Source organism: Phoenix dactylifera, unplaced genomic scaffold (genome assembly GCF_009389715.1).
Source record: "Phoenix dactylifera cultivar Barhee BC4 unplaced genomic scaffold, palm_55x_up_171113_PBpolish2nd_filt_p 000821F, whole genome shotgun sequence".
Lineage (NCBI taxonomy): Eukaryota > Viridiplantae > Streptophyta > Magnoliopsida > Arecales > Arecaceae > Phoenix > Phoenix dactylifera.
The window spans coordinates 134,849-156,484 of NW_024068188.1; the positions used below are offsets into that span (position 1 = coordinate 134,849).

The following is a 21,636-nucleotide window of genomic DNA, read 5'->3' on the forward strand; positions in this document are numbered from 1 at the left end:
ATATATGAAGCCTGACTTGGTCACAACGTATTTTGGGTGCAAATGTGGGTGCTCTGCTCTCTTGGCTCGGTCTGTCGGAAAACGCCGCGTTCTCAGGCCTCTCGAAGCCCTAGTACTGTCGTTTGCGTGCACTGAGTGCAAGCCCCTCCACAAGATAATTTGCTTTTCCATCACGCGACGCGGTATCACCACCAGCCACCATCTATCCCATCGTACGAAATACTCATGCTGTCGTCTCTTTTTCAGCATCTTGCGTGGCCTAATTTACTTTCTCCAATCTGGGCTCCGGCGGGTGGATGCAAAAAGCTTCGCTTTTTAATCCCCCCCCCCCCCCCCCCCCCCCCCCGGATTCACTATTTAAATTCGAAATTTGAAACCGTTTTATGACGCTTGCAAGTCAGATATAAAACACGATCCAGATCTTTTATCCCGAAACTTCCATAAACGCACAAGAGGGGGAAAGAGCGCCCGCGTTGTCTTCGGGGCTGGAGCCGGCGATCTTGGAAAGGGACTGGAAGGGAAAAAGGGGGGCGAGATGGCGGACGACAGCAGGAAGGGCGTCGCCGGATCGGCGCCCTCCGCGGCGTACCTGCGTGCCTCCTCCGACGACCGGAAGCCGCCGGCGACGGCGGCCCTGGGGGCGGGGACGGGGGCCGCGGCCCGGAAGATCACCTTCAAGAGCGCGGACATGAAGGAGGAGATGCGGCAGGAGGTCTTCGAATGTGCTCGCATCGTACGTTGCTCCACCTCCTCCTCATCTGCGTCCGCTTCCCCCTTTGATATCTTCCGTAAAGTTCGTATCCTGGTACTATTTTTGAGTCTCTTGATTACGGTTTATTCTGATCAGGCGTTCGAGAAGTATACGGTGGAGAAGGACATCGCGGAGTACATCAAGAAGGAGTTCGACAAGAACCACGGCCCAACTTGGCACTGCATTGTCGGTCGCAACTTTGGTACCCACCGATGATCTCTTCTTTCTTCTCCCATTTGTCTTCATATCAATCTTTGAGCCTCGTTTTTCTTTTCTTTTTTCTTTTTGTTGCTGAGATGAAGGTACTAACTTCCAAGAACTTATATCTGTATGCTTTTTAGCTGGATGAAGTCACGAGTAATGAATTAACTGGCGCATGGTCAAGAAGTTACCTGATTTAGAACTTGATCTATGTGCTTGTCACGAGGATAAAGGAAAACAAAAAAAAATTACAAAGAAAATGTTGATGAGAAAGCATGACCTGGAGATTTATCAATTTATCTGAAAAACATTTAGTTAGTATTAATATGTGAATTGGGATTATCAATAGAAAAATGATGGTTATTGCGAATTATTAGAAGCGTTCTTGGAATGTTTGTCCCCTCCCTTCTTTTTTTTTTTGAACCTCATTTTTTTTGATATCTTTTTTGACGAAGGATGCTTGGCAACGTCATGCCTGTGCAAAGCCAGTGCTTCTTCCTTGACGGTCAGAGTATCTTTTTGAAGGTAGTAGAAGAGGGTTTTGTTCATCCATGAGGGCCTGATGCTTATTCTTGCGGACAAGTTCACTGAGGCATTGACAGTTTTGTTACAAGGTTTTCTCAGAGATGGTTTCTGTTCTGGTTTGAATGCCGAGTCCATACTGAAGAAAATGGTAGCTTGTCCCTGCATGTTGATGTGCCAATTCATGCAATCTGGGTCAGCTGAAATCTTCGATAAACTGCAATATAAAACCTTTTAACATATCTGGATATAGAAAAACAACTTTATCTCAACTAGGATTTTTGTTCCTGTGCATTTGCTCAAAGTATGTCAGAATGAAGATATCAGCTTACCAAGTAACTATGAAATGCTAATTCCAGCCATCCACAAATTTTCATGATCATTACAAGATCTGAAGTGTTCCATATGTATCTATATTTGGGAGTCTGATATGACTCTCAGCATCTAGCTTTCCACAATCACTGCAGTATTAATGTAGGTCAGAAGCTGCCAAAACTTGTTTCATATGTGTGAAATTTTCAGCTTGCGAGTTATTCATGTCAGCTATTGCAAAGTATGCTCTACTCTTTTGCCACCAAGATGAAGAAGCTATAATAGTCATTGCTGTAACCAAGAACATTTCATTGGAGACTAAGATAATGAATTAGGCATCAACTTCTTTTACCTATCAGAAGGCCTAGTTTTCCTATGAGCCAAAGTTTGCGTAATCCTTTCTTGAAAAAGCAATCTCCTGTTCATTGCAACTCGAAACTTTATTTTGAAGTAGTAAAATAATTATCCCTTGGTTTATCTCATATGCACTTCAACATCCACATGTTCTCAAGCCATATATCTAAGTGAACCTTCTTCAATGTCAAGAGTTCGTTTAATATATTCTTATCATTTTATTGTTTTCTATAATATGTTTCTTCAAGTTTTAACAGCATGTGGTGATTTGGCAAACCAACTTCTCATTACCCACCTGCTTCAAATCTATAGGATGCTCCATTTGTCTCTCTGTTTCATATATTATAAATGTAATAAAGGCTTAGTTACTCCAAGATTCTCCTGGAAATAGAACTCTATGTTGGATGGAGTAAATGTTTTTCAATCCGTGTTTCTATAAGTTTTTCCCATTAATTTCTATTTTTGTCTCATTGATTCAACTTTGCAACATTCATAAATAGTATACATAATCACGTTCAATGGAATACCATCTGTCTTTCTATTAAGATGAAAAGATATGAGGGCATAATCCTAACTCCTGGTGCAGGCTACCACTACCACTAGAACTTACTATTCTTGCTGCATGCAGACATATCACTGTATTCTTATACATATCTAAAATGATATGTATATGACCTTCTCTCTTGCCTTTTTTTGATGGTTACCAAACTACTTTTAGTAGTAGTATGCATGTTTTCCGCAGCCTATAAAGACTGTGTGTATATCTTTTCTCTTGCTATATGTTTTCATCATTCCGTAAGCCTGAAAATAAATTTCATATGTCGATCTGCATGAGCACAAAGCCACTAGCGTTTTTGGCAGTTATGGGTATTTTTGTAATATTTGCATTAGCAGACACTGTCAGATAATCTAATGCATCTCTAGTTAATGTAAAACATCCTTGACATTTTCTTCTGTTTCTAAGATATTACTTGATTATTGGATTACATAACCTTTTTTTTTACTTCAGTTAAGTCTTTTTGGATGTGTTCACTATCTAATTGTTAAACTATAACCTTTAGATACACTTTCCAAATAGCTGATGTATTATTTTTGTACCTGTAACTGGTGTTTTGCCATACCTATAAGTTTGGGTTGATTTTGTTTTTTAGTGCAGAAAAGTTTAGCAATCCACACACACCCCCCCCCCCCCCCCCCCCCAACCTCCTCTGCGCAAAAAAATAAATAAATCCATTTATAATTTTAGTTCCATGTGGCATGGTCATGGTTGTTGATCCCATTTGGTTGTACTTGTTTGCAAGATAAATGAATTTGAGAAGTGAAGTCTTTCGCATTCATTCTTTTGTAGGTTTCATCCATATTTAGATGGAAAAACCTCATTTTCTTGTCCTTTCATTGTCTTATAGCTGAAATTTGACAATTGCTTGAATTAATGCTGAATGATTTACAATCAAATTATTGGGCTAGATGACATGACATGGCACCATATAAGAAGGATTGGTCACGTGAGGTCTGAGCAAGCACATCCAGAATTGATTGCAGTACTGGCTGTGGAAATGGGATATTTATTGTTTGTGGGTAGAAGACAAGCTTGGGTCTGATTGAAGTCAGGACCTGAAGTCCCTCTTATATCCTAGAAGGAAAATTATTATTCTAAAGTGATGGTAAAATATGCATTGGATAACTAATAATATGGGTATTAAAGCAAATGAGTAATAAAGGGATACTGTGGCTAATTGACATACTATGAGAACTATCTGTCAAACATGGTATAAGTGCCTTGGCTTGGAGCAGGCTGCCCATCAGCCTCCTTGGATCAACACCATGCTGTCTCCAAGCTCTTTTGGAATCAATGTAGTCACCTGAAAATGTAGGAAGTAGGCACTCAACTAAAGAATAACACAATTCCCTATAAAAATAGAGGGATAACCTGCTGTGTTTCTATTTTTTAGGTTCTTTTGCCATGAGTAGGACTTGTAGGTGCTCTCAGGAATGGAAATGGACTCAAGTTTGATTAAATTATTGCTAAGGCATGCTTAAGGCATTTTGATGCATCATGTCCTGCAGCAGATGCAATATTGACTAAACTCGAACGAGGACCCTGAATCTAGGTTGGTATTACCAGGATGGGTTCATCCAAGACATGGATATCTATTCTATATCCATCGAACATTAGTTTTAGATTGAAAGCTTGGGCTGATGTTTTTGATGCACCAGGGGCTACTTTTCTGTTGAAGTGATAATTTGAGGTAACTCGACTCCTGGGTGATCTTGGCATGGAACCTGAGGTGGGGGGTTCCTTGTCCCATATCAGTTAATTTCTCTTGGTTTCTTCTATTGTAACTAAATGATTTGATTGTCCTTGTTGTAGCTGTAAATTGTGTAGATTTATGCCTTTCTTTTCACAAGATTGATTTACTGTATGACATTCTTCTTGATCAAACTCATGCTTTGTAATTTGATCTGCATTTGTTTGAACGGACTTTTCCATTTTCTGATTATTTATAATGCTTTGCTTGGACCATGACTGGATAACCTGTCATGGATCTGCTGTTCTAATATAACTGTCCAGCTAGTGATATGGGATCTGCTGGTTTTATAAAGTCTATATAAATAATTGTACTTTTGGCATTCTTGTGGCGGTCTTGTTGAGGCTAGAGTGGCATCATTTTTGTGAAAAATTCACCAATCCTAGGTAATATGGATGGAAGCGAGGGAAAAGCCAATGATGCACTTGGCAGTTCTGCTATCATTATTCGTCTCACTTTTTAAAATGATGACTTATTCATGATATTACACAAAATCCATGGCACCCACTATATTTGCACGATAAATAACATGCACAAACTGACATATGAAGAATTCCTCTAAAAATGAATTTTATTAAGATATTTCCAGTCTCCGTTTGTTTTTGTTCTCTATTCCTCTCTCTTCATGTCCATGTACTTTCTGAATTCTCATGAAGACTTTCTTTAACTAGTATGCAAATTCTAAATGATGACAAGCTACAACATCTTTTGTACAAGTTTGTTGTTCTAATGCTGCCCATACCCTTTTAGAACCATATCCTTGAATAACATATTTGCTTCAAGTTTTAAACATGGGAGCACAAGCTTGTGTTCGAGAGGAAATAAGAAATGGAATTGAAACTGCCTGCTCTAAATTGATAAGATACGGCTTGCTGTTTATGTTGTGTTTATGTGATCGTGTAATTGTTCTGCATCATAGTGGAGTAGGTGGAGATCTGGTCCCCCATCATGCGGCACAGAGTTTGATGCCTGCTGGATGACTGAGGTGGGCCATTTTCAATTGGGACATACTGTTATGTGATGGGGGCTTTAGGTGGAATTCGGTTGGGTTTGGACCTTGTTGTTTGGGCTCCGAGGCTATTATCTTTTTTTCTTTTTCTCTCTTGTTGTTTTATTCTGCTTTTTGTTTCCATTTCATTTCTTATGAAATGCATGTTGGACTATTCCATTGTTTGGCTCAAAAAAATTGCTCTGCATCTTTCTACCATATATTTTCCATCACACCCATCACTTTTACATCTCGTTCCGCTGTCCCCTTTCTCCTTGGTAAATCTCATATTTGGAAATTCTAAAACACCAAAGCAGCTGAGTTCTAATCCGTTTAGCTTCTAAAAATCCACATATGCAGTTTACTTTTGGTAAATTTGATGCCCTTGTTAATAGCAGAGACCATCTTGTCTTCTTGACTTTCGGCTCAACCATCAGTTCATTCTTGGTTATATGGACTTTTATCTCTCAAAATTTTTCTTTATCACAAATGGTACTGCTACTTTAGTATTGGCATAATGGATCAGGTCTTATATTAACCTCTTTTTCTTTTTTTGGCTTAACTGAGTATGAGTGAGAGAGAGAGAGAGAGAGAGAGAGAGAGAGAGGGGGGGGGGGGGGGGGAGAGGGGAGAACCGAGATTATGACTGAACTATGTATACTTGTAACTGTGAAGTTCTACTCAATGCACAGATATTGTAATTATGTCATAGTTATCTCCATATTTTGGCTTGAAGTTTTTCCCCTCTTTCTTTTTGTCGCTTTATTTTAAAACTAATTGTTATGGATTAAGGTAATTATTTTGCTTCATTCTGTTAGTTAATCTGTCCATGGAGTGTAAATATTCTTTTTCTGTTGGTTTCTGGTTGTATTGCACAGGTTCGTATGTGACGCATGAGACCAACCACTTCATCTATTTCTATGTAGATTCAAAGGCAGTGCTGTTATTCAAATCTGGTTGACGATGACAATGATGCTCCAGCCAGTGCCTGTATCCTATTTTTGGTAAAAGTACCTGTATCCTATTAGTTAAGAGCTTCCTAGCTTGCAAATTCTCGCCCTGGCTTTCCTACACGTTGCCTGTATATCTTGGTCCATCTGTGCAATTAGCAATGCGTTGGAACATGTAATCTGAACTGATAAGCTTAGAAAGTATTTACTACTGTTAGCTTAAAATTTTAAATGTTAATGATGTTTATTGTTGCCAGGTGAGAGCGCATGTTGATTGTAAGCTCAGAGCTAGTTCCTTGTCAATTAAATCAGGAATATTTCTGTGCAAACATGAGAGCTAAAAGATTTTGTAATGCGTGACTTGTAATACAATCTTGATGCCAGTTTTGACCTGCTCTTCATTGTGTTTAGATGTAGCAGACCATGGTAATGCAAAGGTTGAGGGATTATTGTCATTTGGAGTCCTTGAACATGAAACCAGTGATGAACTGATCTTAACTACAGTAAGTTTCAAAATTTCTCACCCCTTGGCAGGATTATTGGAGCCTTATTTGCACCTGTTGAGAGTTTGATCTGATCCTAGCCAAATTAGCATATTGGATTTGGACTGCATTCTTTAGAATTTCTCTTGGTTGAGTTTTTAAACTTGAGCCAGATGTGGCCCGCCTGCTTACTAACAAATGACACCCGCTGCTGGGAAACTTCTCTGTAAGCCACTTGGCCCTTTCGGAGTTCAAGCGTAGCCTCCCTTACTCAGGATTAAGGGATTCTAATCCATTTCAGGTACTTGGTGATAGTCTGATATTTTGTTTTTTTGAGTGGAATTAGTCTGACATTGTTTGTTGAAATCTTTCTTGATTAGGTTGTATCTTGATTGTAGTGGCCCCCTAAGGATTCGCAAGGCTTATTAATTAAGAGGTGCAATGGTGGTTGTCTGCCTAGTAACTTAGTAAGGTCTAGATCTGCTGATTTTACTGCACCTTTTGCTTGCTGCAATGGAATTGGAGAAGGGTGTTTGTTCCATGAAGGAAAGAGATACTATATGGAAACATTGTTTTTTAATCCGAAAAAATATATTTTAGCCTCTGGGTTCGTTAATTTGGAATTGTCTATACTGTAGGCCATGATTTGCTGTTGGATAAAATGGTAGAAATAGCTGCAACTTCGCCTTTGAAAGCTGTGCGGAGTGTGCAAGGTGAGCTGAAAAGGGGCCCTGCACTTCGAGGATCGTGGCACTCTGCCATCCTTATTACGATACTGCTCGGTAGATAATATCCTATCATGCTCGCGAATGAGGGGTTTGAGAGATGTCTGTACTGTTGCGTTTCTCGCCACTTTTGCCTTTAGTCAAGTTGGTGAGTCGCATGAATTGCACGTGCAGCATTTTTTTTTTTTTGTTTATTTCATCCGAGGATTATATATTTCTATCCCACTCAAGTATAAGCATGTACAATACTGTATATGACACTAATCTATCTGTTGGTAGGGTATATCTATTGGTAGGGGTAACAATCCGGTCGGATTAGATGTGAGTTGGTTCAAAAATTTATTAATCCAAATCTGATATTTATTAAATAAGTCAAAATTTTAAATTTGAATTAAATCTGTTTATTAAATAAATAATTTGATTTGATCCACATAACTTATTTATTGAATAGATTAGATGGATTTTTAATAAGTTAAATGGATTTAAACATAATAAACAGGTTAAGCAACTTAGGTTAAACAAGTCAGAAATAGGTTAAATAGATTTCAAACAGATTAAATTAGTTTTAAAGAGGTTAAATGGGTTGGGTTATAACTTGACCCGATTATGAAATGAATTAAATAGGCCAAAAGGTTTAAATTTGAACTCAACTTATTTAATATTTAGTTTTAGACGGATTGACTCATTTACAATCTAAACTCATTTATGTCAAACTCAAATATATTATAAGTGGGTCTTTCATAAAATGGGTTGACGGATCGGATCATAAATTACCATCCTTACCTGCTAGTCCCTACGAACATATCCATCCATATGAAATAAAAAGATTTGATTAGTGCGCTCATATCTTTCTTCTAAAAATTGTATTTTTATAAGAAATGTAAAATGTGGAACTTTATCTATCATTGCTGACAACTTCAAAGCCGTCTATTGCAAATAGTGTCACTCTCATTCTCTCCCGTAATTTTAAAGGAGTAGAAAAATTTATCTTCAGTCCAACCACAAGGCTTCTAGCCGAAATAACATCATTGTCTAATTATATTATTTATTCTACTTCAATAACAAGTCTAGAAAACACCGAAATTTAAAAGAGATTCTTACTGTACCAATCCTCTCCTTTTGTCTTTTCACCCACATGGACCTCAATTCTCCTCTACTCCCCCAAACCATTTAACTGTATTTTCTCCATCTTTTGTGGTTTTATATACTGATACTAGTCACCATGTATAACCCAAACTATAGCTATTCTCTCCTATATATAGTCATCGAAGTAAATGTAACATGGCCATGGACGATAATTAATCAACAAGAGTAAAGATAAAATCTATTTCGAATCTACTACAAAGCAAGGGACGCTCTTTTCCATATGCATCCTCGGTTCTTGTTAATATACTCTATGACCACCCAAAAGTTCACCATGTAATACCAAGACATTGACAACAAGATCATTTGGGAGGCCATCAAGTTATGATCACTTTACAGATCGAGTCTATTGAAGTCACTAGTAGGATTCATAGTGTGTGTGTGTGTGTGTTTTTTTTTCTCGTTTTTTTGCAGCGCTTACTGTTTTGTCCATAAATAAGGCTTATGTATGGTGTAATGGCCATGATTGAGGAGGGCCATACAGGTATCATATGGGTTATACTCAACCATGGCAATTGTGATTGGCAAGCTGGCTTTCTTGTGTCCAACCACATACTGGAGAGGATCCGGTTCCTTGCTTCTTCGTCTTTTCCATTCCTTCGATTCTATTGTTTACTACATGCACCGCACGTCACCCCATGGTTGAATTCGACTGTCTCTAGTTCAAACCATGGATTGAAAAGGATCCCAACTCTTTTTTTATATATTATTTTTATTAAAAAAACATCTAATTCTATTTTTTAGCACTCGTATTGCACGTGTGACTTTCTGGTTAAAAAAAAAAAAAAAAAAAAAAAACCCGTCGCCACCGTCACGTGTCCAGTCGGTCCATCCGAACGTCAGCCCTGTAATCAGCACGTGCCCGTTCCAACCGGGTAATAAGCCGTGCCGGCGTATCGCCGAGCTATCCGTAACCCATCCTCGCCCGCTGCCGACTCCCCCTCGGGCCCAATCTCTGCGCTCCACTCTGCCGCGCCCCCAACTTCGTCGTCTTGTCTCTCTGAACTTCTTCGCCCGAAGCCCTCGTTGCTGTCCCTTTGGATCACTTCGGCCTCCGATCTCTCCTTCCCTCTTCCAGGTTCCAATATGTTTAAAAAGTGAGCTCCCTTTTCGTTTTCTTTTTCTCTCCTAAGATTTTTAGGGCATCACTTTTTTTAATCCTCTCAAGAAGTTTGGACGGACTTTTTTCCTAATTTCTTTAAAAGATCCTTGTTTTACAGTCTATCAGGTAATCCCTCGATTCTGCTAATTATGTTTTTGTTGGTCGATTAATTTGCTCGAGGTTTTCTCTAAGGTATTAAACTCCAATGCGTGCTGTTTTAGGGTTTCAAATCCTGATTCTTTTTTTATCTCGTTAATGTTTTTCTGTAATGTATGTGTATTATCCTTGCCAGAGAAATATGTATTTATCTTCTTTGCGGGATTGGATCTAGTAAGGTGGATATTGGGAGCACAAATTTTGAGTTTGTACCCAGTTTTTGGTGTCCGATTGTTACAGGGAGTTAATTTTAAGTGTAATTTTAGTTAACAATGCAAATTTTATTTATTATTGAGGTACTGCCTGTAGGAAAGAGTTCGAACGTTTTGGAATGTGAATGAAGTTAACATTGGACTGCAAGATGCCTTATTGAGTATTCTTTATGTATTGTAGATCAGCAAGTATCGTCATGGTAGAATTTGGACTCTAGATCTTGTATTCTTATCTGTTTTCGCTGTGAATTATGTGATATAAGATGGCTCACCTTATCCCATGGACCATTTCGTGTCTGAGGTAATGTGGCTAGAGAACTTGGAACTGGAGTATATGGAATAGTGGAGTGTCAGCGTGAGGATAAGGATTTCAATGTGAATTACATGAGATCTTAGAAGAAATTTGTGTTTGATGTGAAGAAGGAAGCCAATGCTTTGATTAAAAATGGGAGGCAGAGAAGTGATATCGTGTATTGGGGTTATGACAAGTGAGTTGGCATCGAGAGAGCATTGAAGGTTTGATCTCCTTACATGGTATATAACAAAATTATCTGCGCTTTGGATTTGTGGAAGATAATATGAGAAGTCAAAGGATGTGGAGGGAGGAGTTGATTCATTGAAAGGTGCTGGCGATTTCTCAATCCATAGTGTTGTCTTGTTTGAGGTATAGATTTAATAAACATACTAAGATAAAAACTCTAGTGATTGGATAAAAACTCTAGTAACCTATTATGTGGATAATTTGGGAGGATTGATTAGGGGTGCAAAGAATTACCTTTAAACATCCATAGTCATGTGGATGAATAGACTACAACCATAATGTAGCCTATAACATGGAGAAGTTGTTAAAACCTCCTAGATTATTTAGCTGTCAGCGATCCATTATGTGGGAGATGACTGATGAGGATAAAGCCAATCTTTGGGGTTTACGTTTGTGAAGTGGCTATTGAGAGGATTCCGCACCCATCCACAAAGACAAGATGTTTCATGGTAAAAATTGTGATTATCACACAGCATATGGGTGGAAAACTTGCAGTAGCTAATTGTGAAATAATATTTTGGTTTTCTTACTTTTGAAATTCTCCTACATAATAACATTGGGAGGAACATTTTTTAATCCTTGGTTTTGTACTATTATTTAAAGCATGTTTGGATATTCCTACAGGATTGGGCTGAAAATTCTGTAGGAATTGAGCCTATTAGCCTATCTAGCTTACATTTTCTAAGAGCCTATCTAAATCTAGCCCAGATCCTAGCTTTTCGACCGCATGGAGGTCTTTTTTTCTTTCCATAGGATGTGGGTTGGGTGGTGTCTAGTTGATACAGTGCGATGCTTAAATAGATGGCCTAATCTACGAATCCTATAGGATTTTCAGTCTAATCTTGTAGGAATATCCAAACAAGCCCTTAGAGGTAAATCTTTGCTAAGCGAATCTTGACAAAAGGAGAATCAAAGTGGGCTGTCATGAACATTTGTCCTTCTAGAAGATGATTTTCTGGAGCGCTAGATTTTAGGCTTTTACACTTCAATCGACCTTGTTGATATGGTGGCAGATGATTAGCATTCGTAATTACTCCACTATGAACTATGCCTTTCTTGCTAAATATAGAAAAGAGATAATTAGAGTCTGATGGTGAATTTAGAAATAGAAGAACATGCAAATATTTTGAAAATAGGTGTTGAACATTGATGAGGTGTTTAGCTAGATTAAATTGTTGTTTTTGAGCAGTAAGAGAGATTCTTACCTCAAAGGGGATGTCTTATATGGATTGATGGTTCACTCAACATCTTCTTTCTTGTCGTCTTCATCCTTCAAGTTATGCTCCTCACTTTAGGGCTCCACCCGTTAGACACATGCACTAAATTAGTTGTATATTTGTGGCCTTTTGCTGACTAATTTTTTTGTTCTTTTCTTGGTTGCTAATTCTCTGAATTCTGTACAGTTCACAACAAAAAAATTTAACAATACCATTCTAGGTGAATATGAAAAACTTGTGGCAAATTATGTTATGAAGGACTATTGTTGGATTATGTTCATGAAGGGATTAAAATGAGGTTTGATAATAACAATTTCTATCTCAAGAGTGTGATGTTTTGTACTTGTGAGATTGGCCCTTGTGTCTCCACCCTCTTCTTCCCCTTTGACTGAGATTCATAAAGAGGTAATGTAGAATCCTGTTACGGAAATCAGGATGTGCCTAGGGATGCAAATAGCTGGAAGGTAAAGCCATCTTCTTTCATTTTTCCACAGAGGCTTCTGGCGCATTTTCAGAAGAAAACCTTCCAGTGCCTCCTATTTTCTAATGCAGTACTTATAAAGGATAGAATGATTGTTATGGAGATACTCGTATTACCGTAATTCATGATGACGATCTATCATAAATGTTGTCAGTCCTGTAAAAGTTGCCTACGAGGTACACAAAAAGGTTGTTTGATTTTAGTGATCATCAGAGACCTCAATTGTCATGGCATCTTCTTTTTGCCACATGCTTATGAAGAACCTTTTCTTCTGAGGAATGACATAGTCTGATATGCATACTTGTAAAGTTTCGACTGGAATTTTATTTATGGACTTAAAGTTAACTAGTCATAACTATGTGCAGATAGGAAAATAAATAAATAAATTAGAATTAGTTGAGCCAAATAGCAGCATCTCGAGGATGGTTTCTACAAGCATCAAAAAGCTTGAAGCATCGAAGTGTAAAAGCAAGGATAAGTTATAAATCTGGATCATCCTTAGTACAAGGGACTATGCACATGAGTTTTGCATCGATCTTGATGCTTTTTTATGCATTCTTGAACTGCAGTCAGTCAGGTGAGAAATAATTGAAGCCTGTAGTTTATCCACTCCTTTCCGTTATTAGGTTTGGAAATTACTCTTGTAGGAAAAAGTGGTTGGACAAGATCTGAAATGCAAAACCCAAATAAATATACATAACTTTTTTTTACTATAAATGGGAGATGAATTTTTAAGATCTTTGCTCTGTGTGAACTTCAATTACAAGGTTTTGATAAGTACAGTAATGTCTTGGCTTGCAAAATTTTCTCTTTCTTGAAGTATGCCAACAAACTTTCACTTTCTCTTTGAAGGTTCTCCTTTGAAGATATATCTGCACAAAACCAAGTGAAGGCATCTGTACAGCGGAAGATTCGACAAAGTATTGCTGATGAGGTTTGTGTTAAATTTGAAGAGTAACTTTTGCTTGATTACTTTGCCCTTCTGATTATATTAAGGCAATATGTTTTACTCTTGTTTATATCTTTGATGAGATTACTTGTTTTGCAGTACCCTGGCCTTGAACCTTTGTTAGATGACCTGCTTCCAAAGAAATCACCTCTAATTGTTGCAAAATGGTCAGTCCAATCTTTTCTCCATGTTTTTGTACTTTTTTCCTCAAAACTGAGGTATATGTTCATTATTGGTGATTTATTTATAACATTAGTGGTTACTCTATTTGTTACATGCTGGTTTAATCATGTTCACAAAAGGAAATCGGAACTGAAATTTGAATTGATGATGTATTTTTCTAGGGTGTTTCCTTTTATACTCTCAATTTTTCATTTTATATATAACCTGGATCACAATAAAACCAAATAGGTCGAGATGTGGTTGGCTAGCTATTAAATTTTTTTGATTATTATAATTAGTGTCTGGGTTTGTTCTCTTATTATAACCATTTAGCTATAGAGCTGCGAAACAACATGTGCTCTATTGTGGATTGACTAGTTTTCAAATTATCATCCTTCAAAATGTTCCATCTTACCTGGTTCAGCATCTATCACTGCTAGCCTCATTATTTAACACTAGATCATCCATATCTGATCTGTTATCACCTTGTCGTGGATATGTGCATGCAACTATAACAGGTTTAAAGTGGTTCAAGCATCAAGAGCACCTTTGTAGCATGCTGCAATTAGAAATTTTCTTTGTTCTTCCACAGTTAGTTCTCACATTGGTTCTGCTCCTTCAATAATGCTTCTATCTGTTCTCTAAATCGATAGATTAAAGAGGAGCATCTCTCTTTTTCACATGAAAAATCTTGTCCAAAGGTATACTGATTTCTTAAGAATTTTCTGCTTACAGATCAACCTACTATTCCCGTAGCTTTATAGTAAGACCTTTCTGTCCAAAGGTAAACTTCAATTTGACTATTATCAACATTTTCCATGCTTACTGGTATTATCAGTCTTCCTCTCTAATCGACAATTATTTTCCATATATAAAGACTGAAGACAGTAAATCAAATCAAAAGGCTATTTGATCCAATTAACCTGATTCCATGTCAGTTTTTCACACAATGTTAGTGTTTATTAGTGCATCTTCCTTTACTTCTTTTATTTGCAAAGTTGTCTTTACTTGCCAAAATTGTCTACCGATGCAAATGCAATTTATGCTCCCTTTGGTGTAGAACTCCTCAGAAGTATGTTGTAATATCTTCCTCATCCTAATCTGTCCATTCACAACCCCATCCTTTCATGGATGAGAGAGTATCATAAGATTGTTCAGAACAAAGTAGAACTAGAAGTTTTGTTTCTTGCAATCTTATTAGGATGATGAGAGCAGTGAAAAGGTGCATTTGGAAGAAACTAGCGTTGAGTAAATAACCTTCCATCCTTAAAATTTATTCTATATGATATTGAAAGCTACAGGTGTGATCCAAACTCATATACCTCCTCATCCTCGACTAGAAGACTAATCCTATATTTCATCCTTCGAAATGTCCCCCTTATGGCAAGTGGAAGAGCTATCCAAGCTAACCTCCCATTCTTTGGAAAAGGAAATTATGATCATTGTTCCATCAAATAAATTGATTTATGTAAGTCTTTGTGAAGGAAGGATGTGAACTAAAAGCTGCCAAAACTTAAAAGCGGCAGCGAAGAAAAGAATGATTTATCATGTTATCTGCTTCCTTGCTGTTCTCATTTGAATATAACTGTTCTTCAAAAGGGAGCCTATGCCATTTTGTGCATCAGCGCTGAAGCAGGTCAACATAACATTTATCAATGATCTCTTTATGATATTTTTGATGACAAAAAAAGCTTCCAAATCCTTCTGTAGTGTTGTTTGTTTTGGCACAGAGCTGTACGCACCCGAGAACAGCATGGTACGTGCCTTGCCAGCTATTGACTGGTGATTTCATGCTACTGCCCACAAGCACTTAAATCCTAGCTCTGAATTCATCATTAGTTTATCTTTAAAATCACGCTGACTAAAGTAGACCGAAAGAAAATTTAGTCCCAAGGAAAATAGAGGCTACCTAAATTTTTCATGGTGGAGTGATCTAGTCCCCTTTCCATCATAAGGAAAACTAAAGAATTCTCTGCTCATCAGATTTGATGAAATTCCTCCTGACTTTAGGATGCCATGCTTTCCAAAGTCAAGTCAACAACCTGCCAAATCCTTCCATTGTTCAAATTCCAGCGAAGGCTGAAATCTTAATGTGCTGGTTACTACAAAAAAATATGTGCACACTAATTTCTGAGTTTCTAGCGAAAGTTCATTCTTTCTATAACCCTTTACTTACCCACCATGACCAAATTCTATTAGTTATTACTGTGCCCATAGTGGTTTATATTATTGTCATCTTTTTCTGCCTCTTGTCTCGTAGTCTTCCAGAGTCTCTAAAGTTGAATCTTTTACACATGCACACACATCACTGACTTTCCCTACTTTCTTCCTTTCTTTACAGTATCCTTTAATTTGTCCCAGTTTTGCAAGGACTTTTCATGATGCTGATTGGGTATTTCTTTTTAAGTACATGTGCAACTTATTAGCTTTGTTTTTAATATTAGTAGAATTTTGTGCTTTTATCTACATTATTGATGCTTACATAGAGATAAAAAAGTCCTAAAGTTTTTTCCTTTGAGCAAGGAGGTTTCAGAATAGGAACAAGATCCAGAAAAGAAATCAGTTTGGGAATAAGAGCAAAAAGAAAATGAAAAATGTGAACCATAGAATGTAATGATGCATCTTTGATGGTGATATAAGGATGGTTTCTGAGAAAATTTCTTTTGCAATGTAGAAGTTATTTAGAGTTTGCTTTATATGATTCTATGAATCTTGCATGCTTGTCATGCTACTGCTCAGTAATGTATGTTGTACAATTTCGTGTAAAGTGGATCCTTTAGAACTTTTCTGGTCACTTTGAAGAGTTGTTTGTTTAGATCATTAAATGTCATAAGGTTTAGTACTGAAATGCTAAACTGTTCTCGTCAATTTGTGTGTAATATTTGGTTTTCTAGTTGTCTATGATATTAAATGATGAAACTGGATTTTCCTTAACTGAAATTCTGATTAATTTATTTTTTTGTTTAGCCAAAATCATCTGAATCTTGTCGTAGTGAACAATGTACCACTGTTTTTCAATGTTCGAGATGGTCCTTACATGCCAACTTTGAGGCTTCTTCATCAATGTAAAGTATTTCCTTGGCCCTTCATCTTCTTATATGTTCGTTGCTTTGTACAAGGTTAAGCTCCAAGCTTTACAATATTTGGGGTATTTTTGGTTTTATGATTTTGGTAATGTTCCTTATTTTTTTTGACCTTGCTAAAGAATTATGAGCCTATTAAGCTTACTTTATTTTAATTTATGCAACATATTATTTGTTTGAGCTGTGGTGTAGTTGGCCTAGGGGCAGACAAATTGTGGAACCCCATGGGAGATGCGACCACTGAAAAATGCATCTTGTTTGAGTCTTACTGATAACTTAATATTGAGGAATTATTTTTCCATCTAAGTTTTTTTGGTTCTCATCCTTTCTCTTATTCTGTCTCAGATCCAGATATAATGAAAAAGTTTCAAGTGGATCGAGGTGCGATAAAATTTGTTCTTTCTGGTGCTAACATCATGTGCCCTGGTCTGACATCCCCTGGTGGCGCTTTGGATGATGAAGTATTGGAGGAAACCCCTGTGGTACACATTCCCTGTTACAAGTCATTGCATGAGTTGATTTATATTTTAGAATATAAAATTTAGTCCCTGTGACTTCATCTAGTCAAGGTTGAACTTGTCGACCTGCATACATCAGTTGCTAGGCTACTTTATGGAGTAGCCATAGATCAAATTGGCATCATTGAACAAGTTCAACTGTTCGGTGACCAGAAATTCTGGGTTATTGGCTCCTTAGGAGGTACTGATGTGGTATATTGACCTGCGAGAGTTGATTGAATAGTTATTGCTATAACCTGTGTAAATTTGAAGCAGCCAAGCATCTTTAATATAGACTCCTTTATTAAGTGTTTCTTTTGTACAACTAATATATGAGTGCTTTTATGTTGTGGATATTTTCTGATTTATGTGACTTCATAATTTTCAGGCCATAATGTCTGAAGGAAAACAACATGCTTTGGCAATTGGATATACAAAAATGTCAGCAAAAGATATGTAAGTTTTACTGTTTGAATTCTTTTCTTTCTTAACCTTGTTTTTAAGCTTTAATATTTTGATGTTCCACAGGTCAATTGCATTTCATTTGCTAACTATTTGCATACATATATGTCAAAATCATAATGTTTTTTTTTATTTAAAATATTCGTTTTGCGACTTAATTTCAAATTCACAATGAATGCCATTTTCCAGAAATAAAAGCCACAAATATAAGCTCTTCTTTTAGTTTAAGCTATATTGGTTGAGAGATTACAGATGCAAAGATGGAAAATTTTTGGATAAATATGTCTTGAATAGAATTTCTTGTATTATTTTGTAAACTACATACTATTTTCTGTAGGTAAGGAGGCTGTATAGGTAATTATACTATACAGAGTGAGGAATTGACAAAATATGTGGACACAAAATGTGGGTTGCCTAGACAAGAAACCTAATATCTTTTCTAAATTAAGGGCAAACAATGATTCTCTCATTTATGAATGAGATTATGGTAGAACTATTCATGTTGTTCGAGTCACAGGCCATTGTTGAGTGTTTCTTGATTTTAATTCTTGAAACATAAATAGTCCTTTAATTTCTCTTGTTGTAAAGTGTCCAAAGGACTGCTAAGGTTAAACTAGGTGAACAGGTTACTTAAATAAATCTTGTCATAAGGTTGTCAACAGCATCCTCAAAGTTTTTGTCCAAATAATGCAAGAAATTCACAATGAGAAAAAGATTTTTCAGTTGTTTTCTCAATGATTTTGTAACACTGAGTAACCAAGAACTCATTGAATTTCTTTTTATTAAAACCACCTTTATTAGTAATGCTATAGGATATGCATAAGGGTGGGGACGACTGAGGGTGTTTCCAGCTCAACTTTACTAGCTTGAATAGGTTCTTTAAACACTATATGGGCAAGAAAATTTTTTCGGTTTCAGTAAGCTTTCTCTCGAATAAGGGAACTATGCTATATCTCTCTTTTCTTCACTTGAAAGCCCCTTGAAATCTGGAAGGCAATAATCAGTGTCCACAGTCATAATAATAATTGATAGTGTTCTGAAACATGGCCACAATATGTAGGCAGTCAAATGCCTATAGTACATGTTCAGTGTGAATGCGTAGTGCATGTACAGCTGGCATTTTTTGAAAGGTTTTAAAAAAGTAAATAATATACATAAAGGTATAATAATTGCAATAACAACAAGAGGAACATTAATAAAAATAGTAAATGACAATCACTTCTTTCTCCTTGTACTTAAAACCAAATAGCAATAATTATCATTTTTATCAAATTAACATGATTAGCAATACTTGCATTTGGCCTAGCCATAACCAGCATCTAGCTCAACTGAATTCACAATGCTCGCATGGGCCCAGGAGTGGGCCACATATGAGGCTTCATAATGCAAATTGGGCTGCTTGTTCAATATATATAGGCCGGCTGCATATAGTAACTACATTTAAAGCATGTGGTATGGTCAGGGAACGACATTTGTAAGATGGATGCTGTGATACTCAGTTTCTAAGTATGATGCATTGCAGAGGCCTGACTCATGGAAACCTTATTGCCAAGTTGTGGGGCATGGTAAAATAAAGTTCAAGTGTTCTGCATAAACGAGAAAAGTGAAGATGTGGTGTTGTATGAAATAATTATAATTTCTTGCCATCCCAGCATGCATATATGCATGTGTGGCTGGGGTTTTCTCCCCTCTATTTATCTACTATCTCCAACCATCTGGTACGCACCCATCCTCATCAGCAAATGATGATATGGTCATGCTTGGCATTATCCCTTTATCTAGTATATCCAACCTCTTCAGCAAATGATTAAGCGGCCATGCTTGGCATTTCCTGACAGCAAAGCTTGGCTCTTCCAAGTTTATGAAACTGGTTTTCTTGGCCATCTTGGCTGGTGACCTAAACGAAATGATGGAGATCTCAGTTTTTCTTGGCCCAGAAGGAGAAATGGTGAAAAATAAAAGAAAAAAGGGGGAAACATCTAGCATCTGAGATTTTTGGAGATCATGGCCTTTATTATAGGATCCAAGATATCAGAATCTCGGCCGTTATGGTAAACATGGATTTAATTACCATATTAGGGTATTTATGTGAGTAATTATTAAAATTTTAATTTAAATTCATAACAGTCCGATTAGGAATTATCAGTTGACATGGTGGAATGTATCAGTATCTGTTGGCCAAGATAATCAGGCTGAGATATCAGTTATGTCATATCAATAGGTGCCCGATACCAATACAAGCTGATATCTCTGCTGAGATGGAAAACTGGGCTTCATCCTACTGAGGCTCCTTTGAAAACTTTTCTTTCCCCAAGTGTAATTGAACAGGTATGTATGACCTTATATAACTAGAATTTTCCCTTGGGCGCTTGTCGATGCCCTTCTAGTGTATGTGTGGCTCTCATTGTTCAGGAATGATATATTGGTGTCAAACGGTATCTCAAGCAGAACATATTGGGCTATTTCAAATTGTGTTATATTTTCTTTTTCTGTTTTCAAGTACCTTGTGTTAAAGGATGTATTTTGTTGCTGCAGTAGGACTATCAACAAGGGAATTGGAGTTGATAATATGCACTATCTAAATGATGGCCTCTGGAAGGTATGATTTCTTCTTTTCTTGTCTGAATGGCTCTTATTGGTCATTTCTGTTATGAGCAAGCTAGAACATTGTAGCACCAAAGCACTTTAGAAAGGTAATTCGTACAATTATCTTAACATAATCCTTGAGGGATAAAAGGAGCTTTTCAATCCACCGGATCTTTGTCTAATAATTACACTATGGTTCATCTGTAAGCTTCAGGCTCTAGACCAGAAAATCATTGCAGATCTTTGTTCGTTTGACTTCTCCTTCACCCAAGGAAGTGAGGGTCGAATTAATATTTATCTTTATGTTTGTGATTGCTCACCATCTATTTGAAAGGAGTCTTTGCATTCATATAATCTTATATTATTTTTTTAGACACATTTGAGGGAGTAGCTGGGACAGCTTCTATTGGAAAATCATTCTAATTTCTTAACATATGTACCATATCCATTGGTAGCATCATAATCATGGCATTTATTCTCATGTAATCTTTATATTTTCTTGCTAGTATCATACTTTTCTTTTGGGACTATTCTTCACGCACTGATGATTTTCTTCTGATTGCAGATGGAACGCCTAGAATGAGGGCTCGCTGAGGACAAGTTAGAATGCTGCTAGAAGTGTTTTTCTCAGGTAAATTATTTGAAGACCAGGTTTGCTTTTTTTTCTAGCAATAACCAAAATAATTAATATTGGATTCCCATAGGTGAAGCAACTATCCTTGTAGAGGAAGGTCTTAACTAGGAATGAAGAATATGAAGTTCGACAGCTACCTTGAAGAGCCATCACCACAATATATTTTATGGCTTCCAAAAAAACTTTCAGCTTTTATAATGCAGCGGATATTGTGTTGTGCAATTATTATGCTTATGGCTAATTGCATCAATCATAAAGCATGTAGTTTATAGAAATTTACTCTTGAGTTCTACTTTTTTCTTTTTAATAGCAAATACATTACATCATTTTCGCATCTTTATTCTGTAGTTTGCTTAACCAAAGCCATCACTGTACTTTGTGTGCAGCGACTTTTATGATATATCAGGTGCTGATGGAAGGGTATCAGTTGTATCTTTCACGCGAAAGAATAATTGTATCTTCTTTCACGATGTCAAATGTTGGATGGCACCTTGTGCAGATTTCAAAGCACTTCAAACTCCACTCGTGCATCAGCCTGCAGAGATCTCAAAGCGTTTATTGTGCGATTCAATGGTGGATTCTTATGAAGGAAGGTGAATTCTTTTTTCGCACGAAAGATACAATCCGAACCCCTAACCCCTGATAGAAAGCTTAATTACCGCTGTCATTGCGTCTGCTTCGTGAGAAAGTTAAAATATGTGCTGAAGTGTTTCTTGGCTTCACTGGAATGCTAAGGAAATTGTTATAAATCTTTAGGAAGTATGGTTGGATCAGAACACGTAGATCTTGTGCGGAAACCAATTGAGAGAAATAACAA

The 21,636-nt window shown here is 36.9% G+C and overlaps 2 protein-coding genes across 4 annotated transcripts; both read left to right on the plus strand.

The window, feature by feature from the left end:
• Positions 1-235: 235 nt before the first annotated feature.
• On the plus strand, positions 236-6,783 carry LOC120103824 (dynein light chain 1, cytoplasmic-like). Of its 2 annotated transcripts, none has more exons than XM_039120533.1 (3): positions 236-733; positions 848-953; positions 1,408-2,514. In XM_039120533.1, exons 1-3 carry the CDS (start codon positions 536-538, stop codon positions 1,473-1,475), a joined length of 372 nt encoding a protein of 123 aa, XP_038976461.1. In that variant the 5' UTR covers positions 236-535; the 3' UTR covers positions 1,476-2,514. The 2 variants fall into 2 exon arrangements, with proteins under 2 accessions (XP_038976461.1, XP_038976460.1); XM_039120532.1 differs by lacking the exon at positions 1,408-2,514 and adding an exon at positions 6,316-6,783 and having other exon boundaries at positions 338-733.
• A 2,852-nt stretch (positions 6,784-9,635) lies between these two features.
• On the plus strand, positions 9,636-21,564 carry LOC120103826 (malignant T-cell-amplified sequence 1 homolog). Of its 2 annotated transcripts, none has more exons than XM_039120519.1 (9): positions 9,636-9,834; positions 13,299-13,380; positions 13,495-13,562; positions 16,525-16,622; positions 16,986-17,122; positions 17,526-17,593; positions 20,135-20,198; positions 20,751-20,816; positions 21,206-21,564. In XM_039120519.1, the coding sequence occupies exons 1-8, from the start codon at positions 9,824-9,826 to the stop codon at positions 20,766-20,768; spliced, it is 546 nt and encodes a 181-aa protein (XP_038976447.1). In that variant the 5' UTR covers positions 9,636-9,823; the 3' UTR covers positions 20,769-20,816; positions 21,206-21,564. The 2 variants fall into 2 exon arrangements, with proteins under 2 accessions (XP_038976447.1, XP_038976446.1); XM_039120518.1 differs by having other exon boundaries at positions 20,890-21,329.
• The last annotated feature ends 72 nt before the right edge of the window (positions 21,565-21,636 follow it).